The 22,345-nt window shown below is 35.9% G+C and overlaps 2 protein-coding genes across 7 annotated transcripts in view; one reads left to right on the forward strand and one right to left on the reverse strand.

Annotated features, from left to right (window-relative positions):
• GPATCH2 (G-patch domain containing 2) overlaps positions 1-19,485 on the reverse strand; it is a 182,151-nt gene extending 162,666 nt beyond the window's left edge. For all 6 annotated transcript variants that reach the window (XM_060127096.1, XM_060127080.1, XM_060127087.1 and 3 more), the window contains exons 1-5: positions 19,351-19,485; positions 8,984-9,703; positions 3,808-3,869; positions 600-782; positions 41-120 (exon numbers count right to left, since the gene is read on the reverse strand). In XM_060127096.1, the coding sequence (XP_059983079.1) occupies positions 41-120; positions 600-782; positions 3,808-3,869; positions 8,984-9,703; positions 19,351-19,406 (1,101 nt within the window). In that variant the 5' untranslated portion in view covers positions 19,407-19,485. The remainder of the gene's footprint in view (positions 1-40; positions 121-599; positions 783-3,807; positions 3,870-8,983; positions 9,704-19,350) is intronic.
• Positions 19,486-19,784: 299 nt separating this feature from the next.
• SPATA17 (spermatogenesis associated 17) overlaps positions 19,785-22,345 on the forward strand; it is a 193,482-nt gene continuing 190,921 nt past the window's right edge. The window contains exon 1 of the mRNA XM_060142040.1: positions 19,785-19,892. Coding sequence (XP_059998023.1) covers positions 19,825-19,892 — 68 coding nt within the window. The 5' untranslated portion in view covers positions 19,785-19,824. The remainder of the gene's footprint in view (positions 19,893-22,345) is intronic.

Genomic DNA, 22,345 nt, shown 5'->3' on the forward strand with positions numbered 1-22,345 from the left:
CATTTCCAAACATGAGAAGTAAATAAGAAAGCATGCCTACCATTGAAGTTGGGGTCCCTCCCGATTTTTTAATATTCTTGGAAGGCATTCCATGAAGGCGACTGAGTCTGGCTTGGAAACCTGGAAAATCAAAGTCCTCAGTTGAAGGAGGGTCTATGATCATTGGAGCATGGAATAAGATCCTATCAATTCAGAATTCAAAGTCAGTTGGAGGGGGAAATGTATTGAACAGTAGTGGGGAAGAGGCAAAATTCACACTTAAAAGATCCGAACCAATGCCTAGTAGGGTTTTAATGCAGCCAGCACATGACAACCAATTGTTTAAGCATTAGAGGATTATCCAGGGTTTTTCTTTCCTCCCAATTTATCTTTCTATCATTTCAACGTTTTTACCATGGGCCTAGCAAGAAAGCAAGTCAACCTTCCTAATAAATTGAAAGCATGAGAATTCAGTGGGAGCTGAATTGCTGGTCACCATGTTTCCTCATAGCATCTTGCGTCTAGAGTCTTTCATTTCCATTTAGCGCCTCCTCTGTCAACGACTATTCCTAGACTGACTATATGTCCCCTGTATCCACCAGTCAGGCAGTGCTACTGACCTCTTCTTCCCGGATGTGACATAAGGGGGAAAGAACCAGTTAGGATACTTTCAAAGACAGGATCTGGTAAATTTTTGTCCAGATCAGTAGGATCTTCCTTTTCCCACCAGGGAATGACTCCAGTGATGCCACAAGCTCCCCCTGATTCCTTTTCATAAAACCAGTCGCTCTGCTCATCATCACCTGTGCAAATACAAGAAATCCCCCAGAGATTCAGTTTTATCATCCAAATAAACCGAGTTGTCAGATTCAGATTTAAAAAATACAAGATGGTAATTAAATCTGAATTTTAGATGGTTCATTTTTAATATAAATATATAGTATTTGTACAAAATTTTTAGTATACGTCCAAATACGAAATGGGTCCTACTTGTACTAAAAAATAATTATTTGTCTAAAATTCAAATTTAATTGGGGATCCTGTATTTTATCTGGCAATCATCTATATAATCTATAAAGAAAACTTTTTATTCTACACCATGGTTTCACTTAAGAAATTTTTTTTAATACTATAATAAGAACTTTCATCAACAATAACATAAAATGTTATGTTTCAGAACCAATTTAAAAATGTGAAAACCAATAATATACTGGTTAATCCTTTGGCAAAAACAGTAGGGAAATCCAGTTAAGTTACTACCCTTTCCATATTAAGGAAAAATAAATCTCCTGCCAGGAATTAAATGGTATAAAATTATAGAACTCGTTCTTTGCAGCTGATAATGGTATATAATTAGCTTAATTTCATGATTTCTATGGAGTGCAAAGGGGGAAACAATCATGAACAGATGTGACTAAATGAAATTAATCTGATTAAGTTCATTAAGAAATAGTTGTGAAAAAGTTGATTTTAAATGAAAAGTGACAACACTACAGAGTTTACAGAGAAACTACACTGAACCTCTACAAGCAAGGTATTTTTAAAACAGAATCCTATTCATAGTAAGTCTGACTTCTAGGACCATCCTTGAGTGTAACCATGAAGTAACAATCAATTTAAAATTCAGTTTGAAATGTGCCCTTGGTGTGAATCAACAGTATTTTTTTTTTTTGCAGTACGTGGGCTTCTCACTGTTGTGGCCTCTCCCATTGTGGAGCACAGGCTCCAGATGCGCAGGCTCAGTGGCCGTGGCCCACGGGCCCAGCCGCTCCGTGGTATGTGGGATCTTCCTGGACCAGGGCCCAAACCCGCGTCCCCTGCATCGGCAGGTGGACTCTCAACCACTGCGCCACCAGGGAAGCCCCCGAATCAACAGTATTTTGTATTTTTTTAAAAAAGGAATAATAAAGAGATGTATATGGAGACAAAAAAACAAAACAAAAAAAACCTCAAAAAAAGCAAAAACAGAAAAGCAGATGGTTTTAAAAATAAGAGACAAATAACATTTTGAATATGATCTGAGATTCATTAGTCTTCTTCATGATTCTTAGAAAAACTACTAGCTTCTAAGAGGGTCATCACAACTGCTGTAAACTTTTTCCCTTTACAGAAGATTTCTGGTTTCCAAAATCTCTTACTACAAATGTTTTTAAACACAAACTAAAAAAACCCTTAAACTTCCATTGAAAATGATTTTATGGGAAATGGCTGTATTTAGAATTATGAGGGAGTTAAAAATTTAAACCATTTGGAAAACCAAAGTCACCTGTTTATTTCAATTGAGGATTTAATAAAAAATATTTTTTTAAAAAAACAAGAATTCAAAGTACAAATATATTAGTACTTTCATTGAGAGTTATAGTAGAAGTTCACAGGTCAGGTATAAGCATAAGAAAAGAAAGGGAGTCACTTGAAACTGACTACCCTAGATCTTAATTCCAATTAGACAACATTATAATAGAAAAATGGGGTTATTTTATTTTTGATGTGATACACAACTTTATTCTTAATACAGAAATCAAATAGCTACAGATTAAGAACTTGGGCTCTAAAGTCAGACAGAACAATTAGATTTCTACTGTTTTGTAACACTGGGGAAGTTACTTCAACTTTATTAGTCTGGGTTTCATCACCTGGAAAAAAAAAGAGGGGGAGATCTCATAGGGCTGTATTAAGAATCAAACAAGAACTTAAAGTAAGTTAAATGTAAAAAAGCACTTAGCAATATGAAACATGATAGGTTCACAATAAATGCTAGCAGATTATTCTAAGCCATTCAATGCTTCTCAAAGATGGATAGGCTTGTCAAAACGTTATTTTTTTTAAAAGTGTTTTCATTTCATTTCATTACCAAAGGCAATGTTTATAACATAACTTTGGGTAGACATAGGTGTTTTAACAAGAATTTAGGTATATTATCAAGGTAGTCAAGCTTACTCTTAGCCCTGAGGTTCTAACATATTTCAGTGAAGTCTACGGTCTTCAAAACAATTATGTATCTATTTATCAGGGACAGATGGTTTACAAGTAAGCAAAAAGGAATAATAATTTAATTTACTTAATTTGTACTGCCAAGAGGAGGAAAAGACTAAGAAAAAAATGTGGGGCAGCTATTATTTTATCCTTTTTTTCATAACATCATTAAACTATTTATAATTAAAAAATTTTTTTGTGGGTTTTTTTTTTCCCTTAGAAATTACTGCTTTCCTCTAAAGATCTCAAGAAAGGAAGAAAACACTTATGATAAGTATTCGTATGTATGTCTCCTGCCCCCTTAGTAAGGTTTTCATATTTTCTACTGGGACAGGTAGTTTCAAAATAATGCCACGTTAAAGTGTGAAAAGCTTCAGGAAATTTCAAAGATGGGAAAGATGTAAGTTGAAAGACATTACTGTTTAACAGTGTACAATATTGAATTCAGGAAAATGGTCTAATTACTTACAAACTGGATAGGATGAATAAATGTCACAGCTGAATAAAAATGACAAATGACTTGCAAATCCACCTTTATTAATGCTTAAACAGAATTAAATACATTTGGAACCAGGTGGAGAATGAGAACCAGGGTCTTGTGAACTTGCTAAAAGAGACAAAATTGAAAAGACTTGAGGTATGTAAAGCTTTCTCAAGGAAGATAATCCTTCCTTAACATTATTAGCTCCACAGACTAGCTTTTGGAGATAACTAAACCCCAGCCCACTAAGCAGTGTGTGGATTGCACTAAGGTAAATGGATTGCAGTCATCAATTTATGAAACAACTAGTAATAAGCACAACTTAAAAATGAAGGCATTTTTCACAAAGAGATAAAAAAATGGCATCTCAGTACCTTGTCTTCCCTCATCATTGGTAAACAAGCCAGCATCAGTGCTGCTGAGACTGCTGGATTCACTAAAATAAGGGAAAAGAAAAGAAAAAACAGATCAAAAGAACAATTGATCTCTCAGTTGTCAAATTTTAAAGAGACATGGCAGCTCAGAGATGGAACTTAAGCCTGACAAAGATCTGAAAGAAAATAAGATGATTTTTTTTAATCAAACTGCAAATATCTCGGTTCCATTAACTACAGAGCATATTATTTTTGGCACATAAAACCACAGGAATCTAATGGGACTCTGACAGCAAGCCAGATGTGACTGCAACGAGGTGCTGACACAATTGATGCACTTTATTATCTGCTTTCATCAAATGCTTACTGCTCCTTTCTTATTCCAGGCAATTCAGCTTGAGCCCTGAACACCACTGCGCAATAAAATGGGGAAAGTCCCAATCAAAGGCAGGCTCAGCCTTTCTTCAGCACATGAAATAAATACAAGGGCCTGGGATAGAATTACTTTTCATAACCATATTTGCAAATATTCCAGAAGAGACATTACTTAAGAATTCCCAACAACTCTATTATTTGGCAAGGAGGAAAAAAGTTTACAATGGTAACAATCCATTAAATCAAAGCTAAGGTCTCTCTGAGCAGAAAATGAATATTGCCAATTATTAAGGAGGAAGTATACAAAAATAACAGGTTCTTATTATTTCCACAGAAGTTGGAGAGTATGATACAGAGTCAAACTTAACATATAAATGAAAATAAATAGTAAATATTCAACTGACATGAATTAAACTGTCACTTAGTTTTATCAGAAGCGATGCTTATATGAGAGTCTAGTTAGTTAAAAAAACCATAAGGACAAGGTCAGATAATACGGGGTTTAGTTTTTAAATAATATTGAGTGATGTTCTTAAAAATTCTCATATACTCTCTTTTTACTGTAATTCTTAATTCTAACCAATCAGGAAATCACCCCAGGTGATTTTTAAATTATAATACTTTCCCATCAACAGGGAGAATTCTGTAATCTTAGTTTTTTTAAAAAAAAAGCATCCTAATCTGTTTTAAAATATTTCAATTGGGAGTTCAGCATTAAAATTCTAGATGAAATTCTAAATCCACATACTTTTTCTGAATATAAAATATCATTTCAGATTTTGTTTGATTTTTAAAAAATAAATATAAACAAAAAGTATAAAAATTTAAGTGGCACATTCTCCCAAGAAACTGAATTAGTACCTTTTTCTTTAACTTTCTTCAAATTAAGTGAATGTATGAAACTATCCTGCACATATGTTAAGGAAAGAAAACAATACTCTTTAAAAGCGTCATATCAATACATATTTTCTTATTTACAAACAGATATGCTCTTCTATACATAGTGGTGTTTTTAAAACACAGTGGAGTATTAAAAACAATTCAGAATCTTTCTGCTATTTAGCTGACCAAACTACTATGGATTTTTTTTTTTCTCTGTGACTGAGTAGTGCTTTCTCGTCCGCCCTCATCAACACAACTCTAATAAAGGGCCTTAACATACATACCTTGGGTTAAATTCTTTTTCTGAAACCCTCGAGGCAAAATTATTTAAAATTCATACATTTTTACACTTTAGAAAGGTACATTCTAAAATGCCTAAGAGGAGTCTGGGGTAGCACTTCATAATCAAACATATTAATATATTTTTTCAATTAAATGAAGGAATATCCATGTTAAATACATGTCAAGTTAGGTCTGGCCACAAATTAATTAGTTTTTCACAGCTTTCAGGATTCAGATTTGCAGATAAAGGGCTGTGAATCTATGTGCCTTTATTTATTTATTTTTTTCAATGGTCTTCCAATCTCTCTGAGTTCAGATTTATCCGCTTTAATCTATTCTACACATAGCCAGCTTCATCTTTTCAAAACATAACTGGTTGACTAAAAATATTATGGTATCCTGGATGGGATCCTGGACCACAAAAAGGACAGTAAATAAAAACAAAAGAAATTCTAATAAAGTATTGACTTCCGTTAATGTGTCAACACTGGCCCATTAGTTCTGACAAATGTACCATAGTAAATGGATGATATTACTAATAGGAGAAGCTGGGTGTAGGATGTATGGGAACAGGGTATACAGAAACTGTGCTATCTTTGCAAGCTTTCTATAAATCTAGAACTATTCTAAAAGAAAGTTTATAAAGCATACAGGTGCATATATGTCTGTGTGTAAAAAAAAAGTCTATTAAAATTTTTATGTATAAAATAGATAACTAATAAGAACCTGCTGTATAAAAAAATTAAATTCAAAAAAAATTCTTAAATTACTTCCTCAGATTTATAGGCTTAAATTTAGTTATCAAGGCTTTCCATGGATGGGCTCCCACTTAAATTCTTCCCATCCCCATCTCTGGTCCTTTTGTTTATGTCCTTTCTCCAAGAGGTATCCCTATCTCCTCTCTCTTCTCTGCCTGCTGTTCTTCTTAAAGATACAAGAAAATCAGAATTCCCTCTCTAAGATCAGCTCTTAGCCCTTAACGATCCTTGGCCTACTTTGAGATGTTTTTACACGTGTTTTAAACAACATGCTTCCTTATTTACATTTCATCTAATTGACATCTAGCTAGTTGCTCCAAGTATATCATGTAGTTGTTAGTGGGTACAATAAATCAGAACAAGAACTTAAACAAAAGCAAGGTTTTCGATTTTCAGGAGCTGAGGGTCATTATGGCTTATCTTCAAGGACACCTCTTCCCACTTTTTTTTAGTATGACTTTTATAGCACAGTGTTTAGAGGAGAATATATTCCATGAATGCTTGTTGAATTAATGCATGGATACCAATCCCAATCCCCTGCCCCGATCTGTTCATTTCCTATATTTTCTATTCTTGTTACCTGTGCATCATCTGAGACTCCTCTTTCTCATTCATCCTCCCAAAAATATAGGCAGCCAACCTTCCACTTATTCCAACTCTTAAAACTGCTCCTATATTTTTTTTGTCCTCTACTACTGCTGCCGTAATTCACCTCCCTCTTAAGGATGGACCGGAGGTCAGCCAAAACTAGACGAGCCACTGTTGTCAAGGTCAGGTATCTTGCTAAAATATAAATCTAATTGACTAAAAATTCTTCACTGACTTCCCATTACTTATATGATGAAATCCAAACTACCATTGCACACAGGCCTTCAAAACACAATTATTGCTGTAGCCTCCGCTCCCACTTTATGTAACGCAGTTACATTACCTATACTTTCCCACATACATAGCACTTGCTTCACAACCATGTCTCTGCATAAATTATTCCCTCTACCTGGGATGATCCGCCTTAACTCCTCGATATCTGAACAAAGCTTTCAGTCACAGTTCTTTAGGAAGTTTTCCCTCACCAGTACCTTCCACTCAGCACACTTCTTTTTCATCATTTGCTTGTTTGGCTATTCCAGGTTATGAGGCTGAAGAGAACCGGGGCTGTCTTATTTGTCTTGGGACCATGAGTGGTGAACAGTAAACAGCAGTTATTCAAATGTGTGTTAAATCACACACACAGAGTGAAGTAGTTCCGTTCTTATCTATAAATCAGTTCCAAGGCAATATATAGCTTTTTATAGTAGGAAAGCTTTGGAAGTGGTCTCAAAAAATGCTTATTCTTGTTGGGAAGATACTTTAAATATTTAGCAATCTTCCCACAGAGGGAATATGCACCTAACTCTTAAGTGACCACAAAGAATAGCTGTATAGGTAAGTTTAAAATAAGAGGAAATAAATTTAATTTATTCAAGAGTGAAAACATCCTTTTTGAATATTTGTACTTAGCCTGTTGACTGCTGGGTAGCCTGATGGCACCTAATACTCAAATATTTTTACAATGAATAGAAATGAAGAGAGTTTTATCTCATTTCTAGTCCAGTCTGTCAATAAAAGGAAGACATCAATAAAAGAAGGGGCTTACACAATCAATCCAGAAAGCAGGTAATCTGTGAATAATCCAGAATTGAGGATCTATCTCCACTGCCACACACCCTCCCTCCCAGCAACTAAGCAAGATAATTACTTTCAAGTCAAGCTGGATGGTCCTCAGTCACAATAGCCCAATACCTGCATACAAATAATTCTCATTCCGGTATAAAAATGACAACTTTCTTGGAAGAAAAGCAGGTACCATAAACTTCTCAAAACCCCCCTGAAACATTTATGTAATTTTTAGTTCTTTAGGAAAATTACATAAATAGCAAACCACCTCTAATAAAAGGTCCATTCTATAAACTTATACCAGGTCCTACGCATAGCTGTAACCACATTTACAAGGGGAAAAAAATATATATATATATACGCTTATGAGATCCATAGCTCACAATCCACATGGTTAAAATGATGCCAATCTTACCAATTAAAAATCAAATACTCTTTCCCAGACCATTTTTAAAGAATATTTTTTTCTTGACCATAGTTGTACATTTGATTTCAACGACATGCTTAAAAGGATGAACAGTGTCAATGTTTTCTCATTCCTGCAGGTAACATTAGTTCTGTGTAAAAGAAAAGTGATCACTTACCTTTTGAAGGTGTCAAAACAGTCCTTAACAGCTATCATTGTGGTATACCTCTTTTCTAGAATGGACAGATTAGACTAACTGCCAAAGGATTACTGCTTCTCCCATTTGTCTAATGACAAGATCAGGAGCTTCTAGACTATAAATTGGGTTTTACAATTCATAAGTGATCAGAATTCCTAGCAATCTACAGACTTCTTAAAATATCTAGCCGCTCACAGTGAAGTGGTATCCACTTTGGTTCTCAGGAATCAGAATAAACTGATGAACCGTGACACTAAAAAGCACCGATGGCTAGAGCTCTATAATTAAACAAGTAAATAATTATAAATGCAATTCTAACAGTTATAAATGCGCTGTTATTCAAAAGCATTCTTTCCCATTGAAAATCCATTTCCTTTTCTCTTTGTAGCTGAAAATTAAGTCATTATAACACAATCAAAAGACTGTTCATAGATCAGACAAGCAATTTTGCTTTGTGCTAAACATCATAAATTATAAGTAAATATAACCACGGTTAAACGGTAATATCACTACCATTATTATAACTTATGATTATTTTAAAATAAAATTAAAATCCGAAACACATTCAACGGCAAACAGTGGAGACATATTTTTATATTTAGAGAATAGGAAAGTCACCTTTCACTCATGAGTTCATCTGAGACTTTTTGCTCTTCGTATCCCATTTTGTCCTTATTGGTCTGGCTCGTTTCCTCACTTTCTAAGACTACTCCTTCATCTTGGATTTTGGGTCCTTGTCTAACTATTTTCAATTTCCTCTTCTTGACCTTGCTCTTGGTAAACTCGTGACATTGGTAAGCTCTGTTGTCATGGTCCATGTCCTGATCTCTACAGCCTTCGAGGGGCTGGGTCACCGTTCGCTTGTTAGCGCTGTCCTGCGGGAAGTCCACTGCCATGCGCTTGACCTTCCTCCTCCTGCGCAGAGTTCTGTTCCCAAGGCTGTCCACGGCAAAATCAGACTCATGCCAGAGAGGTCTTTTCCCTCGAACGTTATTATTTAAGTTCGACGATGGCCTGCGCTTTGCCACTAACATTTGGTCGTCAGAGTCACTGTGATCTTTTTTATTATTATTGTGATTCTCTCTATAGTCCTTGCTTGGTTCTTCTAAACTAGAATCAGAGCCTTCACTTAAGCAGTGACCGGTCTCCCACGGGTGATGAACATTATACGACCTCCGTTTTCTCCCTCTCCGTTTCCTGGCCTGGCGTTTCAGAGGGCAAGAGATACTTCGGGAATGGTCTCCAGTTTCGGCAAATCCACCTCGAGCTTGCTCCGAGCTCTCCTCCAGGGCTGAGACAAGATCATGAACCAGTTCTTCCATGGTTCGACTGAAATGCCTACATTTTTTTAAAGAAAGAAAAAGAAATTTAAATAGTCAGAGTCAACCATATTAACCTGGTTTATTGCAGCAGACAATTCATTCTAAATCTGACTAGAATGAATAGTTATTATAAAGAACTGTGTAAAAGCTGCTTAATTTTCCTATCTAAGACATTACAGTTCCAAATATTCTGACTCACTTTTAAGTTTTTTCTTGTATAAGTGCTTTTATTAAACACAGGAATTACTTCAAGATAGAGTAAGCATAATATCAGCAATGAAAGAACCCAGTGATTTTATATTTTTACTGTCTAATTATGGAAAAGTTATTTCTGCTTAAATCACCATACCTTAGTCTACTCCTGTCCTTTTCCTAAAGCCAGTTTTCAGAGCAGGTATACAGAGTAAAGAGAACTTTCTCAGTCCCCCTCCACCACACACACACACACACACACACACACACACACACACACACACACACACACACACACACACACACACACACACACACACACACACACACACACACACACACACACACACACACACACACACACACACATTTCTAAGGAAACAAGGAAACATACAACCTTTTTCTCACCACATGCTCTACCCAGTCACTGCCGTGACATGCGAGGCAGACAGACAGATAGGCAGCTACGTTCAAGGTTTGTAATAGATGTGAAAAGAAAATTTAACCAAACGCTAGGCATATATTGAGACCACACTAATCTCGCGACCGAGTGCAGCAGAAACTCTGTTTGTATTCAACCTGGAGGCCCACTGATCTAAAATGGCCCATCATTTTTCTTACCATTACTCTGAAGCAGTCTCTTAGGCCTTACAGAAACAAAAAACAGAACTATGTGAGAAAATCATCCACTAGTCAGCAGGGATAAACATTAGTGTTCTTTGGGAACCTTTGTAAATTATATGGGTCCTTTCCAAACCCAACAGCGCCCAGACACATGATTTTATTTTTTAAACATTACAGGTAATTCAAATATGCACCGTTCTTATGAAGATCATGAACAATCATTTCTTAAACTGAGTTCTAGAAGCACCTAGGATCAAAATATTCTCGATTATAAAGGACTGTATAGTGTCTAGAGTCTATAGCAGGGGTAGGCAAATTTTCTATAAAGGACCAAGTAGAAAATATTGTAGGCTCCACAGGCCATTAGGTGTCTGTCACAACTACTCAACTTTTCCCATGGTAAGGCCAAGTTAATCATAAGAAATATGGAAATGAATGGATATGGCTATGTTCTAATAAAATTTTATTTACAAAATCAAGTGATGGCCAGCCATAGTTTGCTGACCTCTGGTCTACATACAATCTTTATAGTTTATAATTTCAGGTGTTCACAAGTTCCCTTTAACGACTTTCAACTTGATCTTTTCATTTTAATGATAACTTGAAAACAAACACACGTGTGATTCAACTGGATTTAACACTTACAATACGAAACACACATAAGGCTTCCAACACTTGAGTATTTATTATGTGCCAGGCTCATTTCTAAGTGTTTCATATGCATTACCTCATTTCATTTTCACATAATAACCCTATAAGGTGGTAGCAGAAATACACAGAAACAGAGAGTTAAGGTAGGCTTGCCCAAAGTGACACATGTAGGAAGTGGTAGAATCAGGATTCAAACTGTGGCAATCTGGTTCCCGAGCCTGAATGCTCACCCAATTACAGCCAAGAACAGCTACACAAGTCCAGTATCTGGTTTGCATTTTTATTTATGATTGATTTAGCAGCAGAGGATACTATTTATTGTTGAGACAGATTTAATACGCATCTATGTGAAGCTGATGACTCACAGTTAAGCATTGTATTCTTCTGAACAGAAAAAAGGGATGGGAGACCTGAATCAACACAAGGCACTGGGCAGCTGGGTGGTGAAAGTGAGCCGAAAAGAACCAGTGATGTAGTCCTCAGTAAAATGCACACTGTAAGCAATTAAGTAATAAGACATTGTCTTTCAGTTAATGTGGGTTTGTATTTTCCAGATCTATCTCCTTAGACATTCTGAATGAATAAACAAAAAGTCTATATACACAAACATTTTTCAAAAACATGGTGATTCAAATATATATATTTTAAATGAACTCTGGAGGGCCGCTAAAAATTTTTTTTTGCCTTTAAAAGGTTACTCGGGTTTCAGAACACTGAATTTGATGAAGAGACATATGCATCACATAGGAATTAGCATTAAGCCAATACAAGGGCTACAATTCCAACTACATTGATAAGCCAAATGGATCTTATTTCAATACCTAAATGTTAATAATAGCCTTTTTTGTTTTCCATTTATTGCAGTGAATATTTTGTTTTTTTCCTTTAACACTACTTCTTTGGAGGAAACGTAGTCTGAGAATTATTATCTCTGAAAACAATACTGTACCTTTAAAAAAATTCACTGGAAGCCAGTTTAACATGTACTACAATAAAGATCCTTTGTCTAAAGGAAGACTCAGTATCACCTGGTTCTGGAGGAATTTACTTTTTGAAGAAATAGTTTTCTTATCAATGGGTGAATGACTGGTTCTAAATAGTAATATGAAATTAATTAACTCAATGCATGTATATAATCTCCAACTAAAATTGCAGGTTATTTTGGAAGTTAAACTTTAGTGCTTTACTTTAGAAGAGAAAATGTATTGGTCCTAACATTAGAAAAAGCTTAGCACATCAGATTTAATCTACTGAAATTTGATACTATTCATTAATTTCATTTAAATTAATTCATTATACTGCTGTGACTAATGCAGTTTAACCAAATATAACCAATACTATTACTAAAAATGAAAGCAAAATTTCTTTATAACATTATTAAAATTGTGCCAGCCTTATCTGATTTTATATTGATTTTCTTAAGAGAAAATAAAAAGTATTTTAACTAGAAGAATCTAATTTATTCCATGATGTGATTCAAACATGAATCAACGAAAAAACTACTTTAAAAGGCTTTTCAAAAAAACCCCTATAAAAACACAGAAAAAATACATTTAAGTGACATTCAGAGTTCAAATCACTTTTTCCCCTTTAGTTTCAACTCACCAGAGTCCTGCAAGTCAATCTCAACCAAAACTCCTGTAAATGAGCCAGTACTATTACAGCTAGTCAAGCTGCTTCACTTACACCTCTCAGGTAAAACTGGCATCAACAAGTTTCACAGAAATAGTCATCATAAGAGACCATCACATGATCAATAGCTCATTTATTTCCTTTGCCTTGGCAGTTACTGAAGACCATTGCCCGGAAACATTTTATCCTAAAGATATTTTCCTAAATAAGCCCTTTCTTACTGGAGGCGAAAACTGGAAATACGTTAACTTTTCTGTACAAAAATCTATGTTTATTAAGCAACCATAGTTTTAAAGACTGAATTATAGTAAAATCCAGTGAATTACCACTTAGCTAATTTGTAAGTTTTATATTCACATTTATAAAACAATTTCTCTTCATTTGGAACCCAATGGAAATGAAATCTTTTGGGAATAGTTTGCACTGAGTATAATGTCTAAGAGAACACTTCACTAATCGTTTTCTTAAGCTAGTCCAAATGAACAGAATAAAATTACAGTCCCACTGTTTATATAAAGTTGGATTTTGTAAAAGGAAATGACTTGAATAGATAAGCATTTTGTTTTTTCAGGTGGTATTATATTATGCTGAGCAATCTATAAAATGTATGATCAACCCAGAAATTGATATGCCAGTTTCAGGTAAGAATATTTGGCCAAAGGTCAAGTTTGTTTGTTTGTTTGTCCTCCTCCAGGCAACATTTAACATCCAGTAAAATGAGTGAATTTCTCTCCTTGGCTTCCTTTAACACCAAGTTCTAATTAATTCAGAAAAGGGCTTCCTAAACAATGTATGCTCTAGAGGGAGGAAGATGAGTTAATGTAGAAAACACTGCACTGAGTTCAAGGGTTTTTTCGAATGTTTTTGGTTCAAGGAAGAAGAATCAGGAAGCTGCCCTAGTCCTAAGTTACTGCTCCTATGTCCTCAAAGAACTGACAAGTTGACCGAAGAACCAAGGGCCTTAAAGGGCGTCAACAATGTAGAGGCAGGCGTAGCAGAAGCTGAAGTCCAAGAAAGCCCAGAAAACAAATTCCCCCCAATAACCAACAACTAACCATTTTGTCAATGATTATTACTTTTTTGAAGCCTGTATTGGCAATAACTACTATTCCTAGAAGGGAAAAATATAGCATATATAGGAAAATTAGGGAATAATTTCCTTTTCTGGATACCGATAAAATAACTATAACAAGAGGATGGACATGTGTGTCTACTGAATAAACCCACCAAGTTCATTATAAAACAAAAATCTTCCAGATATACCTAAAGGGTAATTGACTACAGCTTTCACATATCTAGTTAAGGAAAAATAAATTAAACTCTTTACCACCTCGTACATGGTAAAATTCTCATCTTCATCTCTGTAAAAGATTAGATCTTCTACAAAGTTAAGTAATTTTAGGAGTGGAGTGCTAAAAGGTACCTACTGCTAAATACAACTGTTCAATTGACTTCAAAAATTTGAGGGAATAACGATTTACGTGTTAGATTCTGTATGAATAAAAATTCAGTGAGTACAAAAACACTGAACCAACAGTACATAGTCAAGAACTATGCTGATGAATATATACTATTACTACCCAATGCTTAAGAAGAAAATAGTTTTGGAATTAGCATGCCTTGATATTCATGTTAGCTTTTACTTAAGATAGGAAAGGTTGGTTGGTCCTAAAAGTATATAGCAAATAGCCAAACAGATTAAAATGAACACATAATACTGTAGACCATGACCGTGGGAGACTAAACAGGCAAATGATGAGGCTTAAAGATGCCACATCAAGGGCTAAATTTTATGACTAATTTAACAAAATATGATTCATAAGAATATTCTAAAGTTTGATTAAGATTTCTGCTGCTCATAGGAATTTACAGATTTCCTTCCTTAATGGTAACATTATTTGTTCAAACAAGTCTTTATCTCAGTCTAGTAACCTATTAAGAGATTACATCTTCAATTTTCTCTATTTATGTATTTTGGGACAGATCATAGGAAATTAAGAATAACTAACATTAAATGGTAACACTTGGGCTAGTTTAGAAATTCCTTGACATATCAATATAAACCATTAATTGTAAGTAATCTCTCTTTTTTAAAAAAGTAGCATGGTGGGTGGGGAATCTATCTTATTCTAAAACATGCAAATGATTAATTACAACTTTACATTGACACTAGGCAATAAATATGGAATAGAATTCACTAGGGGGAAAAAAGGCTGGGAGGAAACTGTAGGGAACATGAGCTTTAAGAGTCAAAGCAAGAATTTGGAAGCTAAATTATACTATAGTCATCAGCCAGAGGACCTTGGACAAATTACTGTTTTTTCATCATAAAAATGTGTATGACTATCTTGTAGGGATCCTGTGAGGATAAGAATGGGTACTTATGTGTGAGAGCAGTTATTTCATCTTTCAACAACCTCTACACACAAATAAGAGGAAACTGTTATTGAAATACCAAATCATTCTTCTTTTAAGGTACAAAGTATACTATGGATCCTGAGTATGTCATAATAAAAGCTAAGACCATCAACTTTTCTGAGTTCTTGAACCTCTCTGAATGACGGTGAGAGAGGAGTTAACAGACATTTGTAAAAATCTTTCATAGAATTTCAAGAAATTTAAGCACTTCCTTAAAGACTTTTATCGATCAAAAAACAAACAAACCCAAAAATCTCAGGTTAAAAAAAAATTAATGCTGTGTATTTGACCTACTCCTATCCTAATAATTAATATACAGATATAAGAAAAAAAAAGATGAAAGGATATCATCCTTCCAAGTTAAGAGCCACAAGGTTCGCCACCAAACAGAAAAACTCATTTCCCATGATGGGAGCAAAAGTTCTACTGACTTGCACTCAACTAGAGGTGTTGCTGGCAGCCACTACTTTGTCACTTCTGTCACCATGGGAACCCCCAGAAAGCTTTCTTTCCTCCTTACCCTAGCAACGTGACAAAAAGCAGTTCATACATGGCTTTACCAAAAAAAAAATCTAATTCTACTTTCCAAACAGTGATTTTCTAATTCTATTTTCCAAATAGTGATCTAATAAGGCAGCTCATTCATTATTTAAATTTGAAGATCATTCTTTTGATTTTTTTTCATTTAACGACTTCAAGAGTCATTCAAACTTCTTTCCTTATACTGTAAACACTTTCAAAAAGTAAACTATTGAATAAAAAACTGCCTAAGGAAATAAAGTCAAAGTCTGAAACAAACAATGTAAAGCCTAAAAACTAATTCATAACAATTCTTGTTAACAAGCAAATATTAAAGTGCATCTAGGCAACCTTCTAATATTTAGGAAATGAGTCTCACGCATTGCTCACACATGGTGACTACTCAATATTTTTGAATATATTCTGAATTCCTAGAATAGGAATGAGAATGAAGACAACTGAATATTAATTACAAGTACCTAGCATAATGCTTGGCACATAACAGATGTTTTAAAAAAGTCTGCTGGATGAACAAACCAATCAATGACAATGAATGAACAAACAACAAAGGAAATATATGACTTGACTGAAAATTTGAACAATCCAGATTTCAAATTACAGAAACCTGACTCAGACAAACCTGACAGTATGAAACTGAGTTCAAGACAAAAGGCCAAAAAAAAAAGCAGTTATTTAAAAAGCACATATTCACTATGCAGTTTTCCAGACCTAAAGAAAATCAAAATAGCAAATAGAAATGAAATGATAGAAGAAAAGTTCCAGAATCAATAGTTTATTTGTAATGGGCTTTCTTTTAAAGCAAAGTCACATAAAGTGAAATAAATAGATACTATAGCTCAGTAGATCAATAATGATTCAATAGTTTCATTATCAAGAACTAATTTAAAAAATCTGTTCAGTTCAACCTTCAAAATCTTTCCCCCCCCAGAAAAAACCCTCAGAAATTGACTTTAAATATAAAGCACTGATAAAGTAAAAAGTAATAAAGTGTGTCAAAATTCTAAATGTGATTTGTCCATTAAATGACTCAAATTTTAAAAGGCAGGTTAACATTTTAAGTACCAAAATAGATACTTTTTGGACCCTACTTTCAAAATTGTATGTGAATGAGGTGGCAGGAAGAGAAGATAGACATTCCAGCTATAAAGATTTTATAAAAATATAATATGAACTATATTATATAATAACTAGTTATATAATAACTAGTTAACTAAACAACTAAAGTTAACTAAATAACTAAATAACTAAAGTTATATAATAACTTGCACAAAAAACATATATTTCCTGACACACAAAAAACATAGAATTTTTATTATTTAATTGTATAAAACTTTTCTTCCTTAGGCTTTTAAATTATAAAATAATATATCAGTTCTACCTTTTAACAAACTATTAAGAAAGAAAGGAATCATCTACATTTACCCATGTGGTGCCTGAAAATTGAAAAACCAGCCTGGACATTGGAGAAAAAGTTGAACTCAAGATGGGAGTTAGATACATCAGGAATTCTAGCCTGGTTAACGAATCTGGGCATATACTTTCCGGTTTATATACTCCTTGTGATATGGAATCTCATTCGGACACATAGGCAGTATGCTAGGAGAGTTAAGAATTTTTTTTTTTTAGATATACTGTAATCATACTGCAAATATGATACTTGGATGTATATTTAAACTACATTTGCTCCTGTCTCACCACCTCTAAAATGCAAAAAATAATAGCACCTACCTCAAAAAACTTACAAGAGATGATACATGTACTTAAAACCCGGCACCAAATAACTGCTTAGTAGTAGCATCCCTAGTGGCACTGATATTTCGTCACTGGCATAAAACACACAGGCATAGTATCTCTATATTATAAAGAGGTACCTAACCATGAATTGGGTGGAAGGTGGAAGGGTGAGAAAGGAGTTGAAAGAGTCATACTTTTAAATTAAATAGTCACTTATCACACAAATCAGTATCACTATAACAAGAGCAGACCAGTCTACAGAGCACATTTTGTCTTCCCCCCCTCTTAAAGAGATGCTTAATGGTGAAACATTAAGAAAGGTACCCTGGAGAGGGAACCCTGAGGTGATGGAAATGTCCCATATCTTGTTTTGTGTTGTGGTTACACAGTGTATACAACTGTCAAAACTAAAAATACTAAACACTTAAGAACTATGTGTTTTATTTTATGCTAATTGCTTCACCATTTTAAAAAAAAGTGCTATTTTTCTCACAGGATAATGTGAGCATTTAAAAGGAGCATAACCAAGATAATGGCTATAGTTCCCTGTGCTATACAGTATATCCTTGTTGCTAATCTATTCTATACATAGTTGTTTGTATGTCTTCAGCCCATGCCCCTAATTTGCCCCTCCGCCTTATCTTGTAATAACTTTCAATGGAGTATAATCTGTAAAAATACTGAATCACAATGCTGGACACCTGAAACTAATACAATATTGTACATCAACTATATTTCAACTAAGACAATTTTTTAAAAAGGAGCATAAACAAGTCTATATTCATTATAAAATGAACTACAGAATGATATGATCTCATTCAAAACAGTTTAGGCAAGATATTCTTTTAACTTTTCAGTGATAGGTGATGCAAAAGAAATTCTTCAGATCACAGGCTACTAGAATCCCCCATATTCTCATTTGCTGCAGATCTAGGAATGGACAGACATATTACAGCTGCATTTCACCTGTTGTTCAACACTTTATGTTTGAGGCCAGTCAGTGGAAATTTTGCTTCTTTCACTGTTAGTCTTAGGTAGACTTGGAGGAAAAGGGTTTGGGAGAAAAACAAGACCGGAATTACAGAGCTTTCAACTAGAAATCCAAAACCCAGCTTCTAGCTCTAGGACTAAAGGATGCATCTCAACACTGGACAAGTCACTGAACTATTCTGTGCCTCTGATCATCTCCTAGCATAGGGCTGTCATAAAGGTAAAGTGTGTGTATTTGTGAAAGCACCCTGACAAGTCAAAGCAGTTTATTATTCTAAAGTGGCGTTGGTGCTATGATACTGTAGTCGAACTACAAATTTAATCCTGACATTTACATGTTCTCAAGGGACACCCCATGCACATCTCATCTGAACTAAAATGGAACGTTCAAGGGGCGGAAACTGGTAGGTTACTCCTACTCCAAAAACCCGGGGTAGGAGGGCGAAGTCTCCTCCACTACTGAACTTCCAGGAGTCTAGATTTCTGGGATTTGATCTTCCAAAACACCTGGGATAATCTAGTAAATTTAAAAAGGCAAATGAGGAAATAAGGCCTATATTAAGATACATTCTTCTGTACCCTCGTCTTGTCAACAATCGATGAGGAAGTGAATTGCTCCTGGAGTACAGAAAGGTTCACGCCTAAATTATCGTGGCGTGGTAGACAAGCCATCAGCAAGCATTAACTGTATTCCTTCGCAAATCTTTAGCACACACCTCAACGCCTTCCTCAAACTGCGTCCATCCCAGGCACGAGTGAGAGCAAGGCCTAAAGGTCTTCAGATCATCCATTACAACTCCCTCCCCCTTCCATTCCAGGTCCAGCGGCCTCCGGCCGTCACACCCTTTCCAGATCTCCCATCCCCTGGGCCGCCAGCCTCACCAGCTGTTCCCGGCGGCTGGAGCTCCGATCGGTTGGCGCCCGGCGGCCCCGAACATTAACGACACCCAGGAGCCTGGCCTCGAGCCTCAGGCCCGAGAACAGACTCCAATTGCCACAGCACCAGCGGCTTCCCAGGAGCAGTTCAGCATTTTGAGCTGAGCTTCCGGAAGCCGACTGGAGGCGGAAACCGGATGCCGGGAGCAACCATTAGTTCTCCTCCCCGCCCCCACCCCAGCTTCCTTCTCCGAGAGTCTCCTCCTTTTGCTCGCAGAAGATATAGAAGCCAATAATTTGAAATTTTTCATAAGAAAAATTTCTTAATTTTTCTTTCTAGTCTTCCGGAAACTGAAACAGTGTGAGGGAGAAAATGTAAAGTCAACGAAAAGTTGAACCCCCGGGACCAGCGGAATGGTTTAGCCCAGTTGCCTAGGAGACCCAGAGTAACTCCAGTGGTGCAGCTGGCGCGCTGAGGCTATGGCCACGTTAGCCCGGTTGCAAGCTCGGTCGACGACTGTAGCACATCAGTACTACTACAGGAACAGGTAGGGCATCAACTGGGGGAGCGCGAAAAGGCCTGGCTTCATCCCCAGCCCGTTATTCCTCAACAGGAGCTTCCTATGAGCAAATTCCCTAACTCGCTGAGTACCACCCACTTCTCTTCGTCATTTGTGGGCTGCAAACAGAATCGCAAATTTAAAAGTAGTGTTAGCATACAGGGGGATTATAGATACAGGAAGCCATGGTTATCAGCTGGAGATGATTTTTAAAATTCCAGTATAATTAAAATTGTAAAATGAAGTGTTTTCCTTTGACATAATCACTCAGCAATGTGATGAAACCTGTGTCCTCCTTGTGGAAGGATTAATGGCCTGACTGGGGTCGCCCAGGTTCCTTAGCTGGGTGAGCTCAGAGTATCCCCCATCTACCTGGGGATTTGAACCTCCTTTATGTCACAAATATCATTGAACTCAACTGTTCTGTGACTCAATTGTCTTCCCGAAGTGACAGTATCTAAACTATTCTTTTTTTTTTTTTTTTTTGTGGTACGCGGGCCTCTCACTGTTGTGTCCTCTCCCGTTGCGGAGCACAGGCTCCGGACGCGCAGGCTCAGCGGCCATGGCTCACGGGCCTAGCCGCTCCGCGGCATGTGGGATCTTCCCGGACCGGGGCACGAACCCGTGTCCCCTGCCTCGGCAGGCGGACTCTCAACCACTGCGCCACCAGGGAAGCCCTCTAAACTATTCTGACAGGATAATCAGTACCAATATGTTAATTAATAGAAGAGGGCTAAGGAAGATACTAGCGGCCTTATCCATCTCTCTACACCTAATCTTCTCACTAGTGGTTCATTTGAACACTGGCCTTCTGGAAGCAGTGCCTCAGGAGATTTTCCAACTTAAGAAAAAATCCAAAAAAAGTAAATCAGACCATAGTAGAAGATAGTGACATGCTAGACCAATGGAAAACATGCCAAGAAGACAGAACCTTGCTGAGCTGTTCTTATTCTAACAGTTTTCTCACCTACTACATTCTTAGAGCACCGTGTACCTTTTACAGTGCTGAGCTGTTCTTATTCTAACAGTTTTCTCACCTACTACATTCTTAGAGCACCGTGTACCTTTTACAGCACTTGATCACAATTTAATTTTACATTCTGTTGTGAGATAATATATGAGATATATAAGTATCATCCCTCTTAGCTGCACAATAATTACTTGTCTAATAATTCCATAAATGAATCTTTCAATCAATCATTGGTCCTGGTTTACATAAATGTATGAGAAATAGCTAAAGACAGAAATTATGTATTATCTATAATTATAGATAAATTATGTGGAAGGTCCTGTATTTATGACTTAGATATCTAAAAGAAATAAATTCCATCCCTCTGATGTTCACAGCCTAGTATGGAATATGGGCATTTAAAAGATAATTACAACAGAGCAAGCATGAACAGGAAGGGAAATGACTAACATTTCTTGAGCACTGATTATATGCTGGGCATTGCATTAGGAACTTTTCCATACAGTGTTCATTTGATTTTCACAACTTTACAAGTGAATGTATTAATCTATATTTTTAGAGCTTGAGAACAGTGTTCTAGAAAAGCTTGGTGAAGTGTCATGCAACTGCAAACAGACATAATTTTTTTCTAAAGATTTCAGTGTTAATCTTTGTCTCCATCTCCTGACTTTTGACAATGGGCACATTTTCCCAAAGCTGGAGGTGGTTTGGAGAAAAAACTAGGGCCATACAAAGGCCATGATGAGAATAGGCTGGCATTCCTTCCATTTCATTTATTATTAATATTTTCAGTATGAAGGAAAGTCTCTAAAGATCACGAAGGAATCAAAACTTCCAAGTTTGCCTAGTTTTAAAAAAAAGGGTATTGATTAGCATAGGAGCAAAAACCATATAAAATGTTAGTATATGAAAAATTAAATGGGCAATTTCCTTAAGAAATTGTTGTCATTTCTCATCTGTTATTGACTAGATTAGTTCTTTTGCAAACTTCAGTGTACATGAGAATCACCTGAGGGTCTTGGTAAAATGCAGATTCTGATTCAGTGGGTCTCAGTTATGGCCAGCAAATCTGCATTTCTCACAAGAGTTCCTGTCAGGCCCCATTTTGCATAAAAAGGGAGATTTTGTAAGAAAAAAAAATGGTGTATGGGCCTATCGTTTAATTTGTAAACATCCGTACAAGTTATATATTTATTCCTTCTTTACATGAGGCAAAGAAAATAAGGTTCAGATGGATTGATAATTTGTATGACGTCATACAGCTACTAAGTCTCAAAACCAAAAAACCCAACTCTAAGGCTTATGCTCTTCACTACCATACTAGACAAGATTTTCTTCCCACTACACTGGTTTTGATGAATTAACTGACAGGAAGCACCAAGATCCAGAAATCCAAATGGCATGAGCATACTGTTTCAACTCCATTAGCATGTAGGCACCAGAGTTGGAAGAAACAATTTTAATTCTTCTT

The sequence above is a fragment of the Lagenorhynchus albirostris genome, chromosome 2 (assembly GCF_949774975.1).
Source record: "Lagenorhynchus albirostris chromosome 2, mLagAlb1.1, whole genome shotgun sequence".
NCBI lineage: Eukaryota > Metazoa > Chordata > Mammalia > Artiodactyla > Delphinidae > Lagenorhynchus > Lagenorhynchus albirostris.